This window comes from Nanorana parkeri, unplaced genomic scaffold, assembly GCF_000935625.1.
Source record: "Nanorana parkeri isolate BGI_ZX_2015 unplaced genomic scaffold, ASM93562v1 scaffold9, whole genome shotgun sequence".
Taxonomy (NCBI): domain Eukaryota; kingdom Metazoa; phylum Chordata; class Amphibia; order Anura; family Dicroglossidae; genus Nanorana; species Nanorana parkeri.
In genome coordinates, this window is record NW_017306277.1 from 2,979,029 (window position 1) to 2,996,874 (window position 17,846).

A 17,846-nucleotide genomic window follows, 5' to 3' on the forward strand; every position below is an offset into this window, starting at 1 on the left:
GAGGCTGAAGGCATAATTCCAGACAAAATGTAAATTTTTCAAGGTACGGTTTGGGCACAATTCCCATTTCTAGATGCTCCCTATAACATAGCAAATCTTCACTTTTTGAGTTCAGGTCCACTTTAAAACCAATCTCCAGCCAAAATTATTATTATTATTTACTTTTCAATATAGCAGGGAAGCATTAGTAACTATCTGCAGCTGGTGGGGCCAGCATTAAAGTGAACCATGAGCAAAGCATCAGATCACTTTGAAGGACAATGTTACAGCACTTTTTAGTTTTTTTTATCCTAAGTCCAGAAGCCTCCATAGCAGAACAGTTGGACAGTAAGGCCTCATTCACACAGCATAGAGTGGGGCCATACAGATCCGTGCGGCGTGCAAGGACAGGTGCTGCGTTTGATTGTATGCAGCAGCCTGTTCTTCCCTATGGAAGGACACAGCTGTATGTTGTCATACACTCACCCAAGCTGCACATCAGTGCGGGTGCAGGTGTCCGTGCTCAGACGCAGACAGGATCCATCCTGTCTGCGTCCAAGTACGGACACCTGCAGCCGCACGGATGAGCATCGCGGGTGAGCGTACGGCCGCTAGACATGTGCGATTCGTTTCGTTACGAATCGAAATTCGTACGAATTTTCCTGAAATTCCGAATTTCGGAGCATCCGAAACCCGAATGGCAGTTTAGGCCGCATCCTCCCATAGAGAAGAGCATGCTGCGTACAATCACACGCAACACCTCTCCTTTCGGGGACCGGCCCGATACAGCCGTGCACGCCGCATGGATCAGTATGGCCTCACTCTATGCTGTGTGAATGAGGCCTAATGGAGGAGAGGAACATAAGGAAATACCACTCTTTGTCTTCTCTCAGATTCAAATCAACGTACAGTCATGGGGATTGTAGCATGGCCTCTTCTCCTCTGGTTTCATATTCATGGAGCACATACTGCTAGGGACGTCGTCATTGGTAAGACACTGCACAGAGCGTTGCATGACACCAGCTCCACAGGTGACAGAACACTGCAAATACAAAGAGCACCAACCTCTGTTACTGCCTTCTCTTTACACCAGATATAACGTTTTTGTTAACCTGATTACACCTACAGTATATGAGCTTCCTGGACATCCCATTCCATAACTATGGACATTATATCATCCCCCCTCTAGCAACTTAAACCACCTCCACTCTCCTGGAAAAGCTTTTCACAAGATTTTGGAGTGTGTCTGTGGAATTTGTGTCTATCCAACCGAAAGAGCATTCGTGTGCTCAGGTACTGAAGTTGGACAAGAAGACCTGGCTTACTGTCAGCATTCCAATTAATTCTATAGGTGTTCAGTAGGTCAGGGTTCTGTGCAGGCCACTAAAGTTCCTCAGCACTAACCTGGTCAAACCATGTCTTTATGGAGCTGGCTTTGTGCAGAGGGGTGCAGTCATCCTGGAACAGAAAAGGGCCTTCCCAAAACTGTTGCCATAAGGTTGAAAGCACACAACTGTCTATAATGTCTTTGTTTTTTATGCCATTACATTCATGGTACCCTTCACTGGAGATATCCAAATTCAATAACTTTTAGCCCTATAATGCATCTCTCTCTTAGCACAAGGACATATAGTCTTAATTTATGCCAGCGTGTATCCCACTATACTATGCCAATAGGTAGTAACTCTGGTCTTTGGTCATGTGGCCAATGTTGTGCTGTTGGTCTTGTGGTCCCTACTAAAGGGATGTTTAGCCATGATCGAGACTCAGTGATTTTAAAGAGAAAGTTAAGTGTGTTCTCTAGATCTCTTCATCTGTCAGGCATGGTACTTACCTTCCCCCAGTTACCAACTCTCCATGAAGCTTGCACAGGACACTCTCCCAGGAAGCAGCTTTGTACGTTGGCTGGTTGTGTTCCTGGGCAGTTGGCTGAACTTTGGTAGCCGTACTCATAATGGTCCTTTCCTGAATACACTTCACTGCATGACACCAGCCTTTGCCGATAGCCCATCCCACACGTCACTGAGCACTGGAAAATATTACACATTTGTCACCCATGGGTCTAATATACAATCATAGTCATTTCAAGCTAGAGAGCTGATTGCTTTGCCAGACAGGTTTTCTTTTAGCACACAAAATGAAATAACTCCATGTGACTCCAAAGATTTAAATGAATCTTTTGGAGACTTTGATTTTAGTAATGAAAAGCAGGAAGTCTTCAGATCACTAAATACTTTCACCTTCTTTCTTTGCAATCAGAGCTTTTTAGAGGTCCAGAATCACCTGGTAACATTCAGTGACATCTTGGAATAGTTTATGCCTGTGCTCATACCTTCCATTACGTAATGCTTGTTACCAGCACAACTTACAGGTTGCACTGCATTATAAGAGCTGATGTTTTTTTCTGGTTCAGACTTATGCAGCTCTGACCTATGAAACAGCATTCACACCTGAGCCTGGAGCATTTACAAGTGATTTTGGTGCATTTTTTTTCTGCGTTTTTGAGCATTTTTTCGGGCGTATTTAGAATTTTGCTTTTTTTTGTTAAAGCCAATGGAAAGCTAAGTACTAGGAGAAGGAGATGTCTGTTTAGTCTTGAAAAACACTAATTTTCAGATGCTTCCATTGCAGTGTATGGGGCCAAAAATGCCCCAAAAGTAGCTCATGCACCCTTTTGAGTTTCAGGCATCAAGCTAAAGGCCCTTGAGTTATCATACAATATGTGAAAAGGCACAATTTAAAAGTAAGGGGTATTGGTTGTTGAGCATTTTGGAGCTTTGAGCTTCAAGCTACAAAGTGCTCAGGTGTGAACCAGTGCTTAGGCTGGTTTCACGTCTATGCGTTGCTGTGACTCATGTTACTGCAATGTATAGACATGAAGTCAGTGAGATGCCACCGCACCTCAATGCACGTGCGTTTCGGCACACCACAACCTACAGATAGGAACCATCTGTGCATTGTAGCACGTTGTGTTGGAAAAAAAAAGTTAAGCAATTTACTGGACATACACAAAGGTGGCCTCATAGCGGGGTCCCATAAAAATGTAGTGTCTTTTATAAACAGTCATTATAAAATGATAATAAGGTGATACCACTCGGTCATTTTAGGCACAGACAGGACAATTCTTCAAACGTGCAATAGGAAATAATGTCACTGTTTTTACCTACCTCAGACCACTCCCCGGTAATCCAGATGTATTCACATGACTGTACATTGCAAACCTCCACATCGGACGGACGCTTGTTCTGCTCACAGTGGGATGCTGGGACTTCCTTCTTCGGTTCAGTGACGCAGTACACCTTGCGATAGCGGAATCCTTCATCACATGTCTTGCTGCACTGCAAGCAGAAGGCACCCCGGTGACTCTGGTGTAATGACTGGTAAACCTTAAATACACTTTTCTTTATATAGAAGGACCACAAATATTGTAGACATTGGACCAGCACATTCAAGTCTGGCAGTGAAGATAGGCTATAAGATCATTTTTAGCTAGGTGTCTGTTTAAGAACTGATTGTATCTCTCCGCACCAGCTAATCAGAATCATCCCTACAATGTAAAAGGAAATTTGATAACTCTATCAGAGGGAATACAAATAAACATACAGCATTAGATATCATCATACATGCATGACATCACATATGCATTGGCCTTCCTGTCATGGAAGAATCTCAGGCTATTCTGATCCATTCCTTGGCCAGTAAGGATGTAGATGTAGGAATTGAAGCACCACACCAATTAAAATAGTCCAGATACAACTTTATACCACTAGGGTCAGAGGAAAATCAAGCAAAATAGCCAACGCATTTCAGGGGTCCACAAACCCTCCCTTCATCAGGGATTAGTGAGAGAAATCATGTATGTGGATTACAATCTCTGCAACTTGAAATTTGTATTGAGCTGTGATAGGAAAGCGTCGAGCTCGTCAGCAGCTGGTTAGGTTGCCAAACCAGAGCTGGACCACTTCCTAAAAGTAAAAAGCATAGCAATTGTGTATGGTACACAAAGCTTTGGCAAACAACATGTCATGCATTTAGGGTTTACATCTACTTGAACAATCCTGCTCTGATAAATAATGTCATGCCTCACTTTTGTAACAGCTGCTATCGACAAGGGGACTCAGGTCTGTATTGGATTGCGCCTGACTGCAGATACATTAGTGACCACTGTGTGTCAGTGTTGTACTTTTCAGGCGCCACCTAACAGGCGTAACGGATTGAGATTAACTGCATTAGTCACAATGAATTTCATATGTGTGGCTATAAAGTGGATATAACTGCTTTACAGAGCCATTATCAATGCTTAGACCTTATTATATAACGGAAATTTCTTACCTTCCAAAATTTCATAGACAGGTTATATATTTCCCCCTGTTGCTTTCAATTAAGGGCAGAACATTCTATTCCAGGGCAATCGCAGGACACTGAACCAAAGCGTTAAAGTGTACCTGTTATGCGCTTATCGTTGTATATAGCAGAGGGAGCCAAACTTCAGCCCTCCAGCTGCGATGAAACTACGAAACCCATCATGCTCCTGCCTCTGGGAGTCTTGTAGCTGTCAGATCTTTGCAATGTTTTTTTGGACTTGTAGTTCTCCCACAGCTGGAGGGCCAAAGTTTGTCTTCCCCTGGTATATAAAAAAACATAGAGCAGCCAAATATATTTCACGTTTAGTTGGGTGTTGAGGTCAGATGGGGCGATTGGAATTCGCAGGCTGCGTGCCAGATATCTGATCTACATTCCTACAACTGGTTATGTGCTGGATAATTTTGCCTTGTACCAGAGCTGGCTCCAAATACTAACCATAGAGGGAGCATTGTAATTAATGGGTGGGCACTCTCTATGGAAATAATAGGAAATGCTACATGATGGAGATAAGGGGGGGGGATGGGGGTGGGACACCCAATGCATATCAATGAGGGATTGCCTTCTGTGCCACCCCCTTCCCCAGAACACTAGCTTTTCCTTGGTTCAGTGTATCATAGAAGTGTGTAAAGTTCAAGATTTGATGCTGAGCCTGTCCACATTGGTTGAGAAGATCCACCTTTTCTATTTGTCCTGGTGACCATCGTCACCGAGATAAAGTGATAGGACCTCTGTTCTGGTGACAATTGTCAGGGCCCATACCCACTTGTGCGTTGTGGCAATGCGTGAAGCACACAAGTTAACATGCATTGCCACAACACATGCCAAAGCACATTCTCTATGTGACTTGAGCCCCAACACAATGCACTGCAGAGAACCACGGTGCATATACCGTGCATTGTGGTGGGCTGCATTTTGAGTCATGCACAATTTTGTATCTGTTATGGTGCTTTGGCAGCCCATTCATAACAACTGGGCTGCTCTATCGAAGCGCGGGTTTATTCATGTCAGAACTATGTATTAACACAGCACAATAGAACACTTTAGTGTGAATAAACCCTAAAAGTGGGGGATTCCTCAGGGACAGGAAGTGAAGGGAAATATCTCCAACAAGACACATACAGCATAATCTAGACTGACAGCGGTTTAACCCTTCCTTATCCTATCCAAATAAGGAGGTTTTGGATATAAATTCATGGCAATACCTTCACAATTAAATTTGAGGACGTTAATTTGAACCTGCCAGCCATGAGCCATCTCACATGTTTCAAAGCCCCCAAACACATAAGCATTGCTTGATCTTCCCTTGTAAATGCTAGTCTCCGCAGCATCAGCTTTAGCTGGCATTGTGCAGAGGGTGAATGCCAGTGCAGATTTTAGGTTAAAGGCGTTCAATCCTATGTAAGTGTAGTAGGTATTTTGTAGTAGATAAAATCAGTGGTGTATCATCTGCAAATAGGGAATGTTAGCAACAGGTCAGGGCTTGTTGCTGTAACATTGCTGACCGCTTCTTCTGAAAATACTAGTTGCCTGACTGTCATACTGATCTCTTCTTCTAATTCTTTGAATTACTGACCCATAAAAAGTGGGCAGATTTGGACTTTCAGCTCTCCTGACCTATATCATTGTTCCAAGTCAGGGACTCAGAAAGTATTAAAAACCAGGCAGTCTGCATAACAGCGTGAAAGGGGTCAGCAATGGCAGCCCCCATTGTTTCCCACAAGACAGGTTTACTTTATGTTACTGAGGCCTGGATTTTCCAGTAAAGAATAACCTTGAAGATATGCAGGATATGGGAATAGTGTGACCAGAAAATACACGGTATGATAGGGTGCAATATTGTAGGTAAGGGCTGCACCAATCTTTCTCTGCATTATAAATATGCACATGTAGTACACATATTTGGCCACTAGATGGCAATCTCACGCTTTTAATTGTTGCAGGCAAGGCAAGAGACCAGAACAGATCCTTTGGGATCCCTAAGCTTTCTGGAACACCATATATCATCAATGCAAGCTGGATTTAATGACAGGCAGCTACATTAAAAAAAAAAAAAAGAAAAAAAAAAACACCTTGGAGACAGACAAATCTCACTCTCCACGTATTCCCTGAACTGTTACGTGAATGTTTATGGCCTCTTGGAAAGAAGGTAAAGCAAAAAATCCTATACCTATAAAAAGAGCCTGGTGCCAGCCATACAGAATCCAGAGGATAATAGGTAAAGTTAATGTTTTTCATAAGATCAGTGATTCTCACTCTGGTATGAAAAAGACTAACATCTACCAGGCCGATGCTCCTAAAGACAGGGGCGTATTATAACATAGACAACATGGGTGGCTGCCTAGGGCCCTAGACTCCAGTGGGGCCCATGGGGATGCTAAAAAAAGTTCTGCTGTTTATTGTAAGTCAGTTTCTGCTTCTGATCTTTTTTTTTTACATGGTGATGAGCAATGCCAGGCTTCATATTCCTCTCAGTAAAAGAGGCAGAGAGGAGGGGCGGATGACGTCACACCCTCTGCTTCGTCCAAATCAGAGAATGTATTATATTCATTGAAAAAAAGGACAAGATGTTCTCTGAATGGCGGAGGTGCTGAGCGGGCAACTCCCCGTGTTCAGTATATAGTCAGCAAGATCTACTTTTCAAATGACGAGCTACATGAGATCTACCAATGAAAAAAAAAAACCTCCCTCGCTCTCTCATTCTTGGCTGTCTCTCCTCGCTCTCCTGGCTGTCTCTCCTTGCTCTCTCTCCTGGCTGTCTCTACTTGCTCTCCTGGCTGTCTCTTCGCTCTCCTGGCTGTCTCTCCTCGCTGTCCTGGCTGTCTCTCCTTGCTCTCTCTCCTGGCTGTCTCTACTTGCTCATCCTGCTGGCTGTCTGCTCTCTCTCTCTCTCCTGGCTGTCTCTCTTTGCTCTCTTGGCTGTCTCTCCTTGCTCTCTCTCCTGGCTGTCTCTCTTTGCTCTCTTGGCTGTCTCTCCTTGCTCTCTCTCCTGGCTCACCTTGCTGTATTTTGCAACAGGCTGTGTAAACTAATATTCTTTGATGCAATACATAGCACTTCAACCACCAGTATCCACCAGAAAGGTGTCAGGGAGCTTGGCTCAGCAGACTCGGGCTAATAGGTAATCATGTGTGCACAGCTAAATAAATATACCAAAATGGAATAAAGGGGCCGCCATTCACACCCTTTGTGATCTACCAGCATCAGCTTTGAGAGCTACCGGTACTGCTAGATCACGATCTACCTAATGGGCACCCCTGCTCTAGCAGAACCCAGAAGAGGCCACTGCTGACTTTATGTAGCAACGTCTACTAAAATGAATGTATGCATCCCCAGCTTCCTTCCGGATGTGAGATCTGAAGAATTGGATTTAACCAAGCGGGATTAATGTAAGTTTTAAAATTATAATTTCCGGAGTTCAGTGTTTAGGGAGATCTCTCTAATGGGACACAGACAGCCAATAAAAAATGGACAGGGGCTTTATCCAAAGCTAAAATAAATTGTGATAGAGCTATACTGTTAGTATAAAACAAAATTCTCGGTAATCCACTCATCAAATGTCATAAAATGACCATACATGTAAACTATGATGTTACTCTCCATGCTATTAGATGTGGTCAGTGGTAGGTGTATAGTAGGTAGGCTTTGGAAGATTTAATTTCTAAGCACAATTGCATATGAACCCCTATACTCACCGGGGTGCCCTACAAAGTTTAAGTACAGGCTCAGGATCAGCTTAATTCCAATGCCCACTCAGAAAGCTGTTCATTGTTCGTCGGGCTGAGGAGAGAGAGGACACTGGAATTAATGCACGTCTCCTGCGCCTTCAGCTCAACAGCAATCTATAGACAAGAGATTCCATCCTGATCAATTCTATGTACACAAAGTTTAATGAGGAACACCGGGAAGCTATAAAAACCTAAATTAATGTCGCTTTATATCAATTAATATAACATTGTAACAAATGTATTTTTATATGCAAGTAGTACTTGATTTTTACTTGGTGTCTGGCTTTTCCAGCCTACTGTACAGCAGAGATCAGACTGGGAAGGAAGAGTCAGCACAAGCAGCCTATCAGTTTAATATTGCTTTTTTTTTATTACTTGTATAACCAATAAATAACCAAGAATTACAAGGTGCATTATGGACACTCAGTTTGCAAAACATGCTGGGCTTTCTAATGAGAAAGCACAGCACCACCTACATACAGTTTGGCTGCCAATATAAACTTAGGGCTGGTTTACACCAGGACCCACAATGCACAGTAAATTACTTTTACTTGTAAGAAGTGTTCTGTGGTGTGTTGCAATGCAAAGTCAATTCCTTCTGCAGACTTCAGAAGTACCAAACATGCCACCTGGCTTCCTGATTAGCAGGGAAGCTGTCTCCATGCTCCCTCATCACTAAGTGATGAGGGAGCATGGAGCCGGCTTTCTGGCCAATTAGGAAGCCACGGTGTCCTGTAATGACTCGTTGCCCGGCTTTCTGATTGGTCAAGAAGCTGGCCAATCAGGAAGCCGGGCAACGCGTCATTACACGGCGCCCGGCTTCCTTACTGGCTGGGAAGCCGGCTCCATGCTCCCTCATCACCAAGTGAAGAGGGAGCATGGCCAATCAGGAAGCTGGGCATTGTGTAATGACCTGCCTCCTAGCTTCCTTATTGGTCGGGAGCCAGTCAATCAGGAAGCCAGACGGCGAGTCATTACTCACCCCCCGGCTTACTGATTGTCCAGAAAGCCGGCTTCATCGCCAATCAGGAAGCCGGGGGGTGTGAAATGACTCGCCGTCCAGATTCCTGATTGGCCATCTTCCTGACCAATCAGGAACCAGCGTCATTACACGCTGCCCAGCTTCCTGATTGGCCGAGAAGCAGCCCCCCGGGTTGACGAGGGAGCATAGAGCCAGCATTCCCGGCCAGTAAGGAAGCTGGGCGATGTATAATGACGCGTTGCTCGGCTTTCTGATTGGCCAGGTTCTCGACCGATCAGAAAGCTGGGCAAAGAGTCATTACACGCCACCTGGCTTTCTTAATGGGACCTCCTGTATCGGTATTTGATATCGGCAAGTACCGGAAGAAAAATATCGGTACTCGATACCGAAAAACTGGTATTGGTGCATCCACTGTCACAGGATAAAGGAGAGTTCTAGCGGCCGGACATTCTGGGACAGAACATCAGACTTGCAGATTTCTAGCTAGGTAGAGTCTGTATTATTGGATAATAAAAGGTAGAAGGATTGTTGCAAAAGACTTTAATGGCGCAGCATTAAAAGTGGAGTTTTCATCTAATGTGCTAACATCTGGGAAATGTAACACATACACACGTGTGAATGTTGCAAGCGGCTGTTTCTGGATATAACTTGTGTTCCGGTATTTGTGCCTCTGAAGAGTAACTTCAGCTTTTTGGGAAAACATTTCTCAATGTATATTTAAAGCCATAACTTTTTCATTTTGGATAGAGTAAGGAACGATTAAAACCCCTGTCAGGGTTTTCTTATGTCATCTGTGTCCCATTGGAGAAATTTCCTTTTGCTTCCTGTCCTGTAAACACAACAGGAAGTTGTGACCGAAACAAGTGTCCCCAGTGGAAGATTTTTCAAGCTATTCCTGTTCAAAATTTGGGATTTTCTCTCCAACTTCAGTCACAGTGACAATGGCCAATGGGACAAACAGAATCTCTCCAGCTGGGGCATAGGTGGGTAGCACTTGTCTCCTCGGTTCAAATCCAGGTTTTGCCGGGACACTATCCACATGGAGATTGCATGTTCTCCCTGCGCTTACTTGGGTCTCCTCCTACACTCCAAAGACATGCTGGCTCCTGTCTATATTGCCCCAAGTATGTTTGTGCCTATGAGATAGGGACCTTATAAGTTCCTCGAGGGCAGGGACTAATGTGAATGAACAGCATGTATAGTAATGTATAAATTGACAGCACTATAGAAATACTTTCCCTTTCACCTCTCCACTCAAAACTTTAGATACATTATCAGGGCCGTAACTACAGATAACAAAAATGTGATGGGGGCCCCCCCGAGTAACAATGCCAAGACCCCAAAGATTCCTCTTGTGCATCGGAAGTCGTCTTTACACTGTAGGCTTTACAGGGGATCAGAGTTGACGGATACTGTAACAACTCCAACCTTTAATGATACAGTACTGTGTCACATGTTCTATGTTTAATGCGCTTCAACAACCTCATGGGGCCCCCTTCCACCCCCAGGCCCCATAGCATCCGCCTGGGCTGCTCTGGCTATAGTTTCACCACTGTACACTATAAAGTACAGCCAAAATATGAAGTCACCTGATACACCTATTTCACATTTACATACACTTACATTTCCAGGAAGCTGGCTCCATGTTCTCTTGCGGCACTGCCAGTCAGAGGAAATCTCCCTCTGACCAGAAGTTCTGGTATCGGAGCATTTGGGCGAGTACAAATACTCGCCCAAATACACGCCCAAATACTCGGTGTCGGCACCCATAACGATACCGTACCAGTATCGATGCATCCCTAGTATTGTCTACACTACATTTTAAAAATCAAACTACTTATTGATACATTGCTTGTCAGCTAGTGAAAGTCTCTGGTGTCTTAGGGCTAAGTCATACCAGTAATTTTATTGAAGGCCCCTGTACCAATCCAGTTATTATGTGATGTACAAACCTCATAAAGTTAACAATAAAATTCCTTTTTCATTTGCGTCTCACACGCTCCCCCTCCCAGACACTGCAGCTCATAGTGAGAGGGATTTGGAAACAGAGGCTGTACTGTCAATCCAGAAAGCAGTGGGTGGGACTAGGTGTGCCCAGTTGCTGATTGACAAGCTACGTGTTTGTGAATCAGCAGTGACAATGGCGATAGCCATGACCCCTGCAACAGGGGCGACCCGAGGCTTGGGTGTCACCCCGCTGTGACATCATGCGCGGTCATCTCATTGACGCTTGCCGGCTGCCATCTTAATGATGGACGCCGGCAGAGAGAGCAGGGGACGATGAGGTATGCTGCCGGGTCCCCTCCTCTCTCTTGATACTGTCGGGCTCTCGGTCCATGACCGAGTGCCCGACTTTTTAGAGGGGGTGACACCAAAATGACTGACCCCTCCAATGGTGTCACCCGGGTGCAGGCCGCACCCCCCTTGTGACTCCACTGCCCTGCAACATTATTCATCCCACTGTAGTGCAAGCAGGCACAGCCTACATGAGAGTGGCAATTCTGCTCCTAGCTCAGGAGCAGTGCAGAATTGTTACCACCCTATCACAGGAAGCTGCATTAGATTGACTTCATTGGTGGGCTCAGCGTGTATTTGTAATACTTTGCAAAGGGACTAAGAGAACACTGCATTTATAATAAAGTGCTGCGGCACACACTTTTGTCAAGGGAAGCCATAATTCTACTTTAATCTGTTATTATTGAGAGATTTAACCACTTGCTGGCAGCCACCTCATTCATGCTGCTAACATTGCTAGTGATCAGCTACCAGGAATAGCAATTGGTTGTTAAACAAATGGAACAAACGGCTCTCTCCAGGTAGCACGTAATAGTGATTAATCTCATTTGATGCTTCAATCGGCTTCGATTGATCGCTACAAGATGCTACTGTGAGCTACTTGTGTAGCTTCCTTCATAGGGAGCCATTTGTTCCTATTGAGCGATCAATTGTTACTTCCAGCCATTAATCAATAGTGTGTTTAGCAGAACCAGTGAACTCCTGAAACTCTCCTGCGGAGCTTTTGTCTAATGAGGTGAACGCCAGCAAGTGGTTAAAGTGTATCTAAATCCTGGAACAAAGACTGAATATATTGCAGTTTACCGGTCCTTAGATGTGGTGCTGCATTCGTTTTTTTCAGGCTTTTATTTTCACCTGATAGTCCTACCAGTAATAGACTACTTGTCCTTGGGTGGCTACGCTCACTCCTGCACTGTATCTATAGGGGCAGCCATGGTTGTCACACTGGACACTAAACTTGTCTGCCTTTGTTCATCCCATTTATATGAAGGAGGGGAGAGATTAGTAGTTTACAGAGGAAAGACAACCTTGTCTCATTCCAGGTCATCTCAAGGATGAAGAGCAGCAGTTTTCTGTACTTACTGAAAATATTTTTAGTCTGAGGAAGAAAACTAATGCAGCCGCCACATCTAAAGACCGGCAAACTGCCATATATTACATTGGGTTTAGTTACCATATTCATATATGTGGCAAAAAATAAAATGTTCCATATAGCTTAGTCCTTAGTAGAGACGTCTTCTCACTTTAGATGATTAATCAGCGAGGGAAACAGACCCAATGTTTGTTTTGCTGAACTGACTGACAAGCTCTGCTCTGCATTATCCCTGTAGAAACTCGTAGGGCTAGTTCACACCACAAACATGCTGCATGCACTGTTTTTGCTGACCGCACCGGAACGTAGGCATTGATGTGCCACGCGTTTGCGTGTGGGTGATTGCACTGGGAGCAGGCCGGGATGCGACCCAGTGCGTTCCAGCACCAAATCGGCCCGAAACGCACTATTTGTGGAGTGAACTAGCCCTTAGTTGACTCTCATTTTTGCAGCTTATAATATCTCCACAATGGAAGCAGGTAAGAAGCTGATATAAAGATTCCTTTAAGGGCAGGTTCACACCATTTTCCGGACCAGACCTGGGACTCAGTGCATTGCGTTTTGTTGCGTCTTTACAGCATTTTTACCGCGTTTGGAATTTACATTTTTTTTCTAGTTTATAATGGTCTTACAGGTGTGTTCCAGTGAGTTCCAGGTGTGTTCCAGTGAGTTCATATTCGGTTTTGATTCGTTTTTATGCGTTCAGACCAGCCAAAATAAGACAAGTTGTATCTTTCTGGTCTGCAATGAACAGAGGCCAGAAATAGCATAGGGATACATTAGGATGCATTTTGGGTCCCGAAACAATCTGCTCTGGTCTGGAGATGACCTGGATGTGGTGTGAATTGGCCCTAAGAGGAACAGCAGGAATGTAAAAAGTTAACCCTTAACCCACACTGCAAGGGTTAACTTCTGTTTTTTCTCTAGGGGCTCAATTTAAAAAAACAAATAGACTCACCCAATCCTCTGTCCCACCTGGCTGCTAGACGGGTCCGAGCAGCCTCTTCTCACCTGGGCTCCTGCAGTCTAAACCCTGTTGACGCCATCACGTATAATATAGGTCTATTCACCTGCATTAGATGTGAGGACACTGAGGGACATACTATAGCGGAACAGGGGTAAGAGAGGTGAGTGCTGACGGGGCAGGACCGAGGACTAGGTGAGTATATCTTTTTTATCTTCAAGGAGCAGTTGACCCTGGCAGGGGCTCAGGTTAACTTTTGACATGCCTGGAATTCCTGGAAAAACCTATCAAGATAGAAATATGGGGGCCGCCATTGCTGATCTGTAATTGAAGTCACATACACCATCATTCACCTAGAACAAGGCTGTTCCAGGTCAGTGCCTCGGTAAGCAGTGAATGAAGGATAAGGATGACAGCCTCGGATTAGCAGTGGCAGATCCCTTATTTCAATTCTGACAGATCCCCTTTAAGAGGCTGCGAGCGGTTTAGAGAAATCAGCAGCCCGTGTGAACACCTGCAGCTGTGCCGGACGTGACCGATGAACGTGAACGGCGTATTAATGAGCAGATCTCCCCGGCGCCTGTACACAGGACTTCCCAGCAGCTGCTACAAACCACTATGGACCCAGTTCTAACCTTCACTAAGGAAACGCACAGCGTGTATTTTAATGTACCTAATAGAGACGCCATCCAGAATAAAGCCGCCCATACACGCCTAGATTTTCATACAAACGTTCATATGAACAATCTCATCAGAACATTCGATAATGCCTTTAGAGACATGAAGAATGTAAATTAAATTTCATTTGGTTTTAACATTCGATTTTGGAAATGAATGGAGTTTCCCCGAACTAAAACCACATTCACTGTTAGAACTCCATTCCAATGTTTTCCATCCTGTTCCTTTCATTTTTTTCATCATTATAGTCGAAATAATAAGCTCCGCCTATCTGTTGACTTTTTTCCCAGCATATGTCAAATTGTTCATTCTGTGGCGGCATTCGTCGGGTGCGGATGGGTCAGCAGATGTCATTGTTTTTTATTTCGACGAGTCGTCTTCGTCGGGGACAATGCTGGACGCCGTGATTGATCTTAGGCCCCGTTCACATTGAGCGATTTATCGCGCGATTTTTGCAGCTATATCGCTCATATTTCCGCGCAATATCGCTCTATGTAGCTTCACCAATACATTTCAATGGAGCTGTTCACATCTCGTCGCTCAATATCGCTCAATAGCGCTTGTAGCTCGTCGCTGGTAGCTTGTCGCTCCTACATTACCCTTTTTTAGAGCGATTTTGAGCGATATTGCTCCTGATTGCATACAGCCCAATAGGAAAAAGTTGCGCGATGTCGCGCGACACGTCACTCAATATCGCGCGATTTTCATGTCGCTCAGTGTGAATGGGGCCTTAGGATTACATCGATGGATCAATGTTTGGGATTTTTATTTTTTATTAAAGGACTTGTCAAAAACTTTTGTTTATTTTTTTTCAATTAAAGGATTTTTTCTTAAAGTGTTTATTTACTTATTACTTTAACCCTTTAGTGAATGGGAAGGGGTACAGGTACCCTTTACTCATTTACAAGGGGGGGGGGCATCTGGGTGCCCCTTAATTACCCCAATGCAAAAAAGCCCCCCTGCCCACAGACCCCCACAAACAACGGGTCAGGGCTTGTGGGGAAGAGGCTCTTGTGCTTTTGCTGAAGGCGTGTGGTATTGTGCAGGGAGGGTTGGGGGGGGGGGGGGCCCTCGCTTGTCCCCCCCCTGCCCTTTCCTGCCCTGCCAGGTCTGTGCTCAGATTAAATGTCTGGTTGGGAAAAATTCTGCGAATGTTCGGCTGAACCGAAGGGAGCCGAAGTACTGCTGAAATCAGCCTTACAGGGCTGAAGTGAATAGCCAAACGGCGTTCGGCTCACTTTACTTTACCAAACGGCTCGGTTATTCACTTGGCTGCCGAATAACCTCCTCAAATGTAAAGGTGTCCATACACCTTACATATCGGCCGAAATTCTTTTGCGAATGCGTTTTCGTCCGATATTCGTAAGGTTGATGGGCAGTGTACAACCGCAAATACTGTACAATCGTAGGACGTTCCTCTTTCCAGCATGCTAGAAAACTTTGGTCGATCGTCCGATTTTCGCAAGGTTGGTGGCGTTTCCGTATGTCAAAATTCATACGATTAACACTGCTCATGCGCAAACGCTAAAGACTGCTAATTGAACTGTGCGATGGTCGGGGCAGGATGGGGTCGCCGTACGAACATCGTACGATGGTTCGATCATCGGATTAAAATTTTTGTCCGATGATTGCAAGGTGTATGGGCACCTTTACTGTTTATCCAAAGCAACACCTACACAGTCCCTATGCTATGGGCTATCAGACATCAGGATAATATAAAATCAAGGTTGCATCATAGACCAGCTATTCTGTCCGTGGCTATACTAGTGGGGAGTAGTCAGTGTTGAAGTCGTCTGCACACCATACATGGGTCAATCACCAACAAATGAGGTCTAAAGTTTCGACGTAATATGTAAATGCTGCAGTAAAGGGGAACATTCATCTAATGGCCTGCAATGGCATTTCTCCTTGCAGAGAGAGTAATTTGCATACATTGCCTGAATCCGGACACCTGAGGCGTCATTAAAGGGCTTCAAAAGCTGACCAGAACCACCAGCCTTCTGCTAATGAGATCCAAAGGTCAAAATATAACTGTCCACAGGTCACAACTAAGGCTGGGTAATGTTCTAAAAATCCCAGTCAATGAGACATCCACTTACAGGCTTCCTATGGATAAATGGCATTTACCCAGAAGTCTCTCCTCCTGTGGGAGACAATTATTTGCATAGATTACATAGAGAGCCTGACATTCTCCTACTTATACTTCATACAACAGTGAGATCTAACATGTAAAAACACACCTTACATTACACATTTGTGTTCCTGTGTATCTTTATGTGCCTCCTGTTCTTTTCTTCATAGTATAATAAAGAAATGTTCAGCAGGTAGAGTGGAAATCACTCACAATGTTTTTTGGTTAGGTCATATACCTTTATTTGTATAATGAAATTGTCACTTCTCGGCCTTTTGGCTAAGATCCAGTAGTGTCTGCTCTTATCAGTGTTCAGGAGTGAAATGTGCTGCAATTCTGGTCTTACATTTGGCTCCTGAAGGGTCCTGGCTGGGAACTGAAGCATCCACAAGTAAGGTGGGGGTTAGGACTACTTCCCTAACACTAGGATCTAGAGGGGCCCAGTACCTTCTGATTTGAAGGGGGTCTACATGGTCTGGTTATGGGCTGGGAAGGGAGAGAGCCCACGGTGTCAACCACCCACCGGGAGTGGCGCTCTGGTGGTGCTGGAGTAGTACTATGGATTTGGGACCCCAGTGTCTGAAAGCAGCAATAGACCACAACACCTCTTGCTTTTATCTCCACCACACCTCTTGGGCTAGGCCTTACTACTAAGACCAGGGGTAATTTTTTTATATCAACTAAGACCTACTACTGCACTTTGACACCTTATTTATTTTTTCTCACATTGTCCATGTGGTTTACTTTTTTGTGCCTCACTTTTTCACTCTAGATGAAGAGTCTGGGAGTTTGGACCTACCCTGAAGTCTAGGGGGAGGATGTGTGGCCATCAGGTTCCTTCCTCCCCTGAACCAGGGGTCTCTTTTTGGCGGATCCCCCAAACCAGTACTTGTTAAGTTGGCTTCGTCTAACCATGAGGAGAGGAAAATGTCTGGATCTGGCTATGTGGACCAGAGTGGTCTGCCCCTGTTAGGAGCCGGGTGCCTTGGGAGGTCAGGGAAAGGGCCTTATCTCCTCAGGAGGTGGACCATTTAGACACACCCTGTGCACCTTTTTTGTGTACATGCAAATTTTTGGTTCACTAGGCGTTTCGGTTTTGCGCACCCAGTGTGGGCTTAAAAAAAAAAGATTAAAACAATTGTTTAGGGTCTCTTGTAGTCTTTAAACAGGAAGTTCAGTAACATTTTGTATAAGTATATCATGTAGACTCCAGACTTTGAGGAAATGCGCAATGATGGTAAACCAACGTGATATTAAAGTCAAAATGTTTTTAAGCTATTCTAAATAATGATTCAATCACTTACAATGGATGCTGCTCCTTGATGTTTAAAAGTTTTAGCTTCCTGCAGAATGAGCTGGGCCCCTGAGCATTGGCCCTGACAATTTGTTTTAGGGTGGCTCCTTTCCCTTGCAGGGTCCTATGGAGCCACCCTTGTGTGTGCTAGTAAGCTGTGTGTGTCTCCACAAAAATACAGGATACAGTCCATATACCCATCTCACTCAGAACCGCTGTCCCATGAAATAGGAGGTGGGTGCAACGGATGTCGACGGGTGGCTCCTGTCAAGATAAACGAAGTACAAAGATAGACACCGGCACTCCAAGGCAGTTTAAGTACGTCTATTTAGTCACGTAC

General features: G+C 44.6%; 1 protein-coding gene across 1 annotated transcript in view; it reads right to left on the bottom strand.

Annotated features, from left to right (window-relative positions):
* ADAMTS9 (ADAM metallopeptidase with thrombospondin type 1 motif 9) overlaps positions 1 to 17,846 on the bottom strand; it is a 202,755-nt gene that overhangs the window by 9,182 nt on the left and 175,727 nt on the right. The window contains exons 32-34 of the mRNA XM_018554557.1: positions 3,147 to 3,317; positions 1,814 to 2,008; positions 889 to 1,021 (exon numbers count right to left, since the gene is read on the bottom strand). Of these exons, the coding sequence (XP_018410059.1) occupies positions 889 to 1,021; positions 1,814 to 2,008; positions 3,147 to 3,317 (499 nt within the window). The remainder of the gene's footprint in view (positions 1 to 888; positions 1,022 to 1,813; positions 2,009 to 3,146; positions 3,318 to 17,846) is intronic.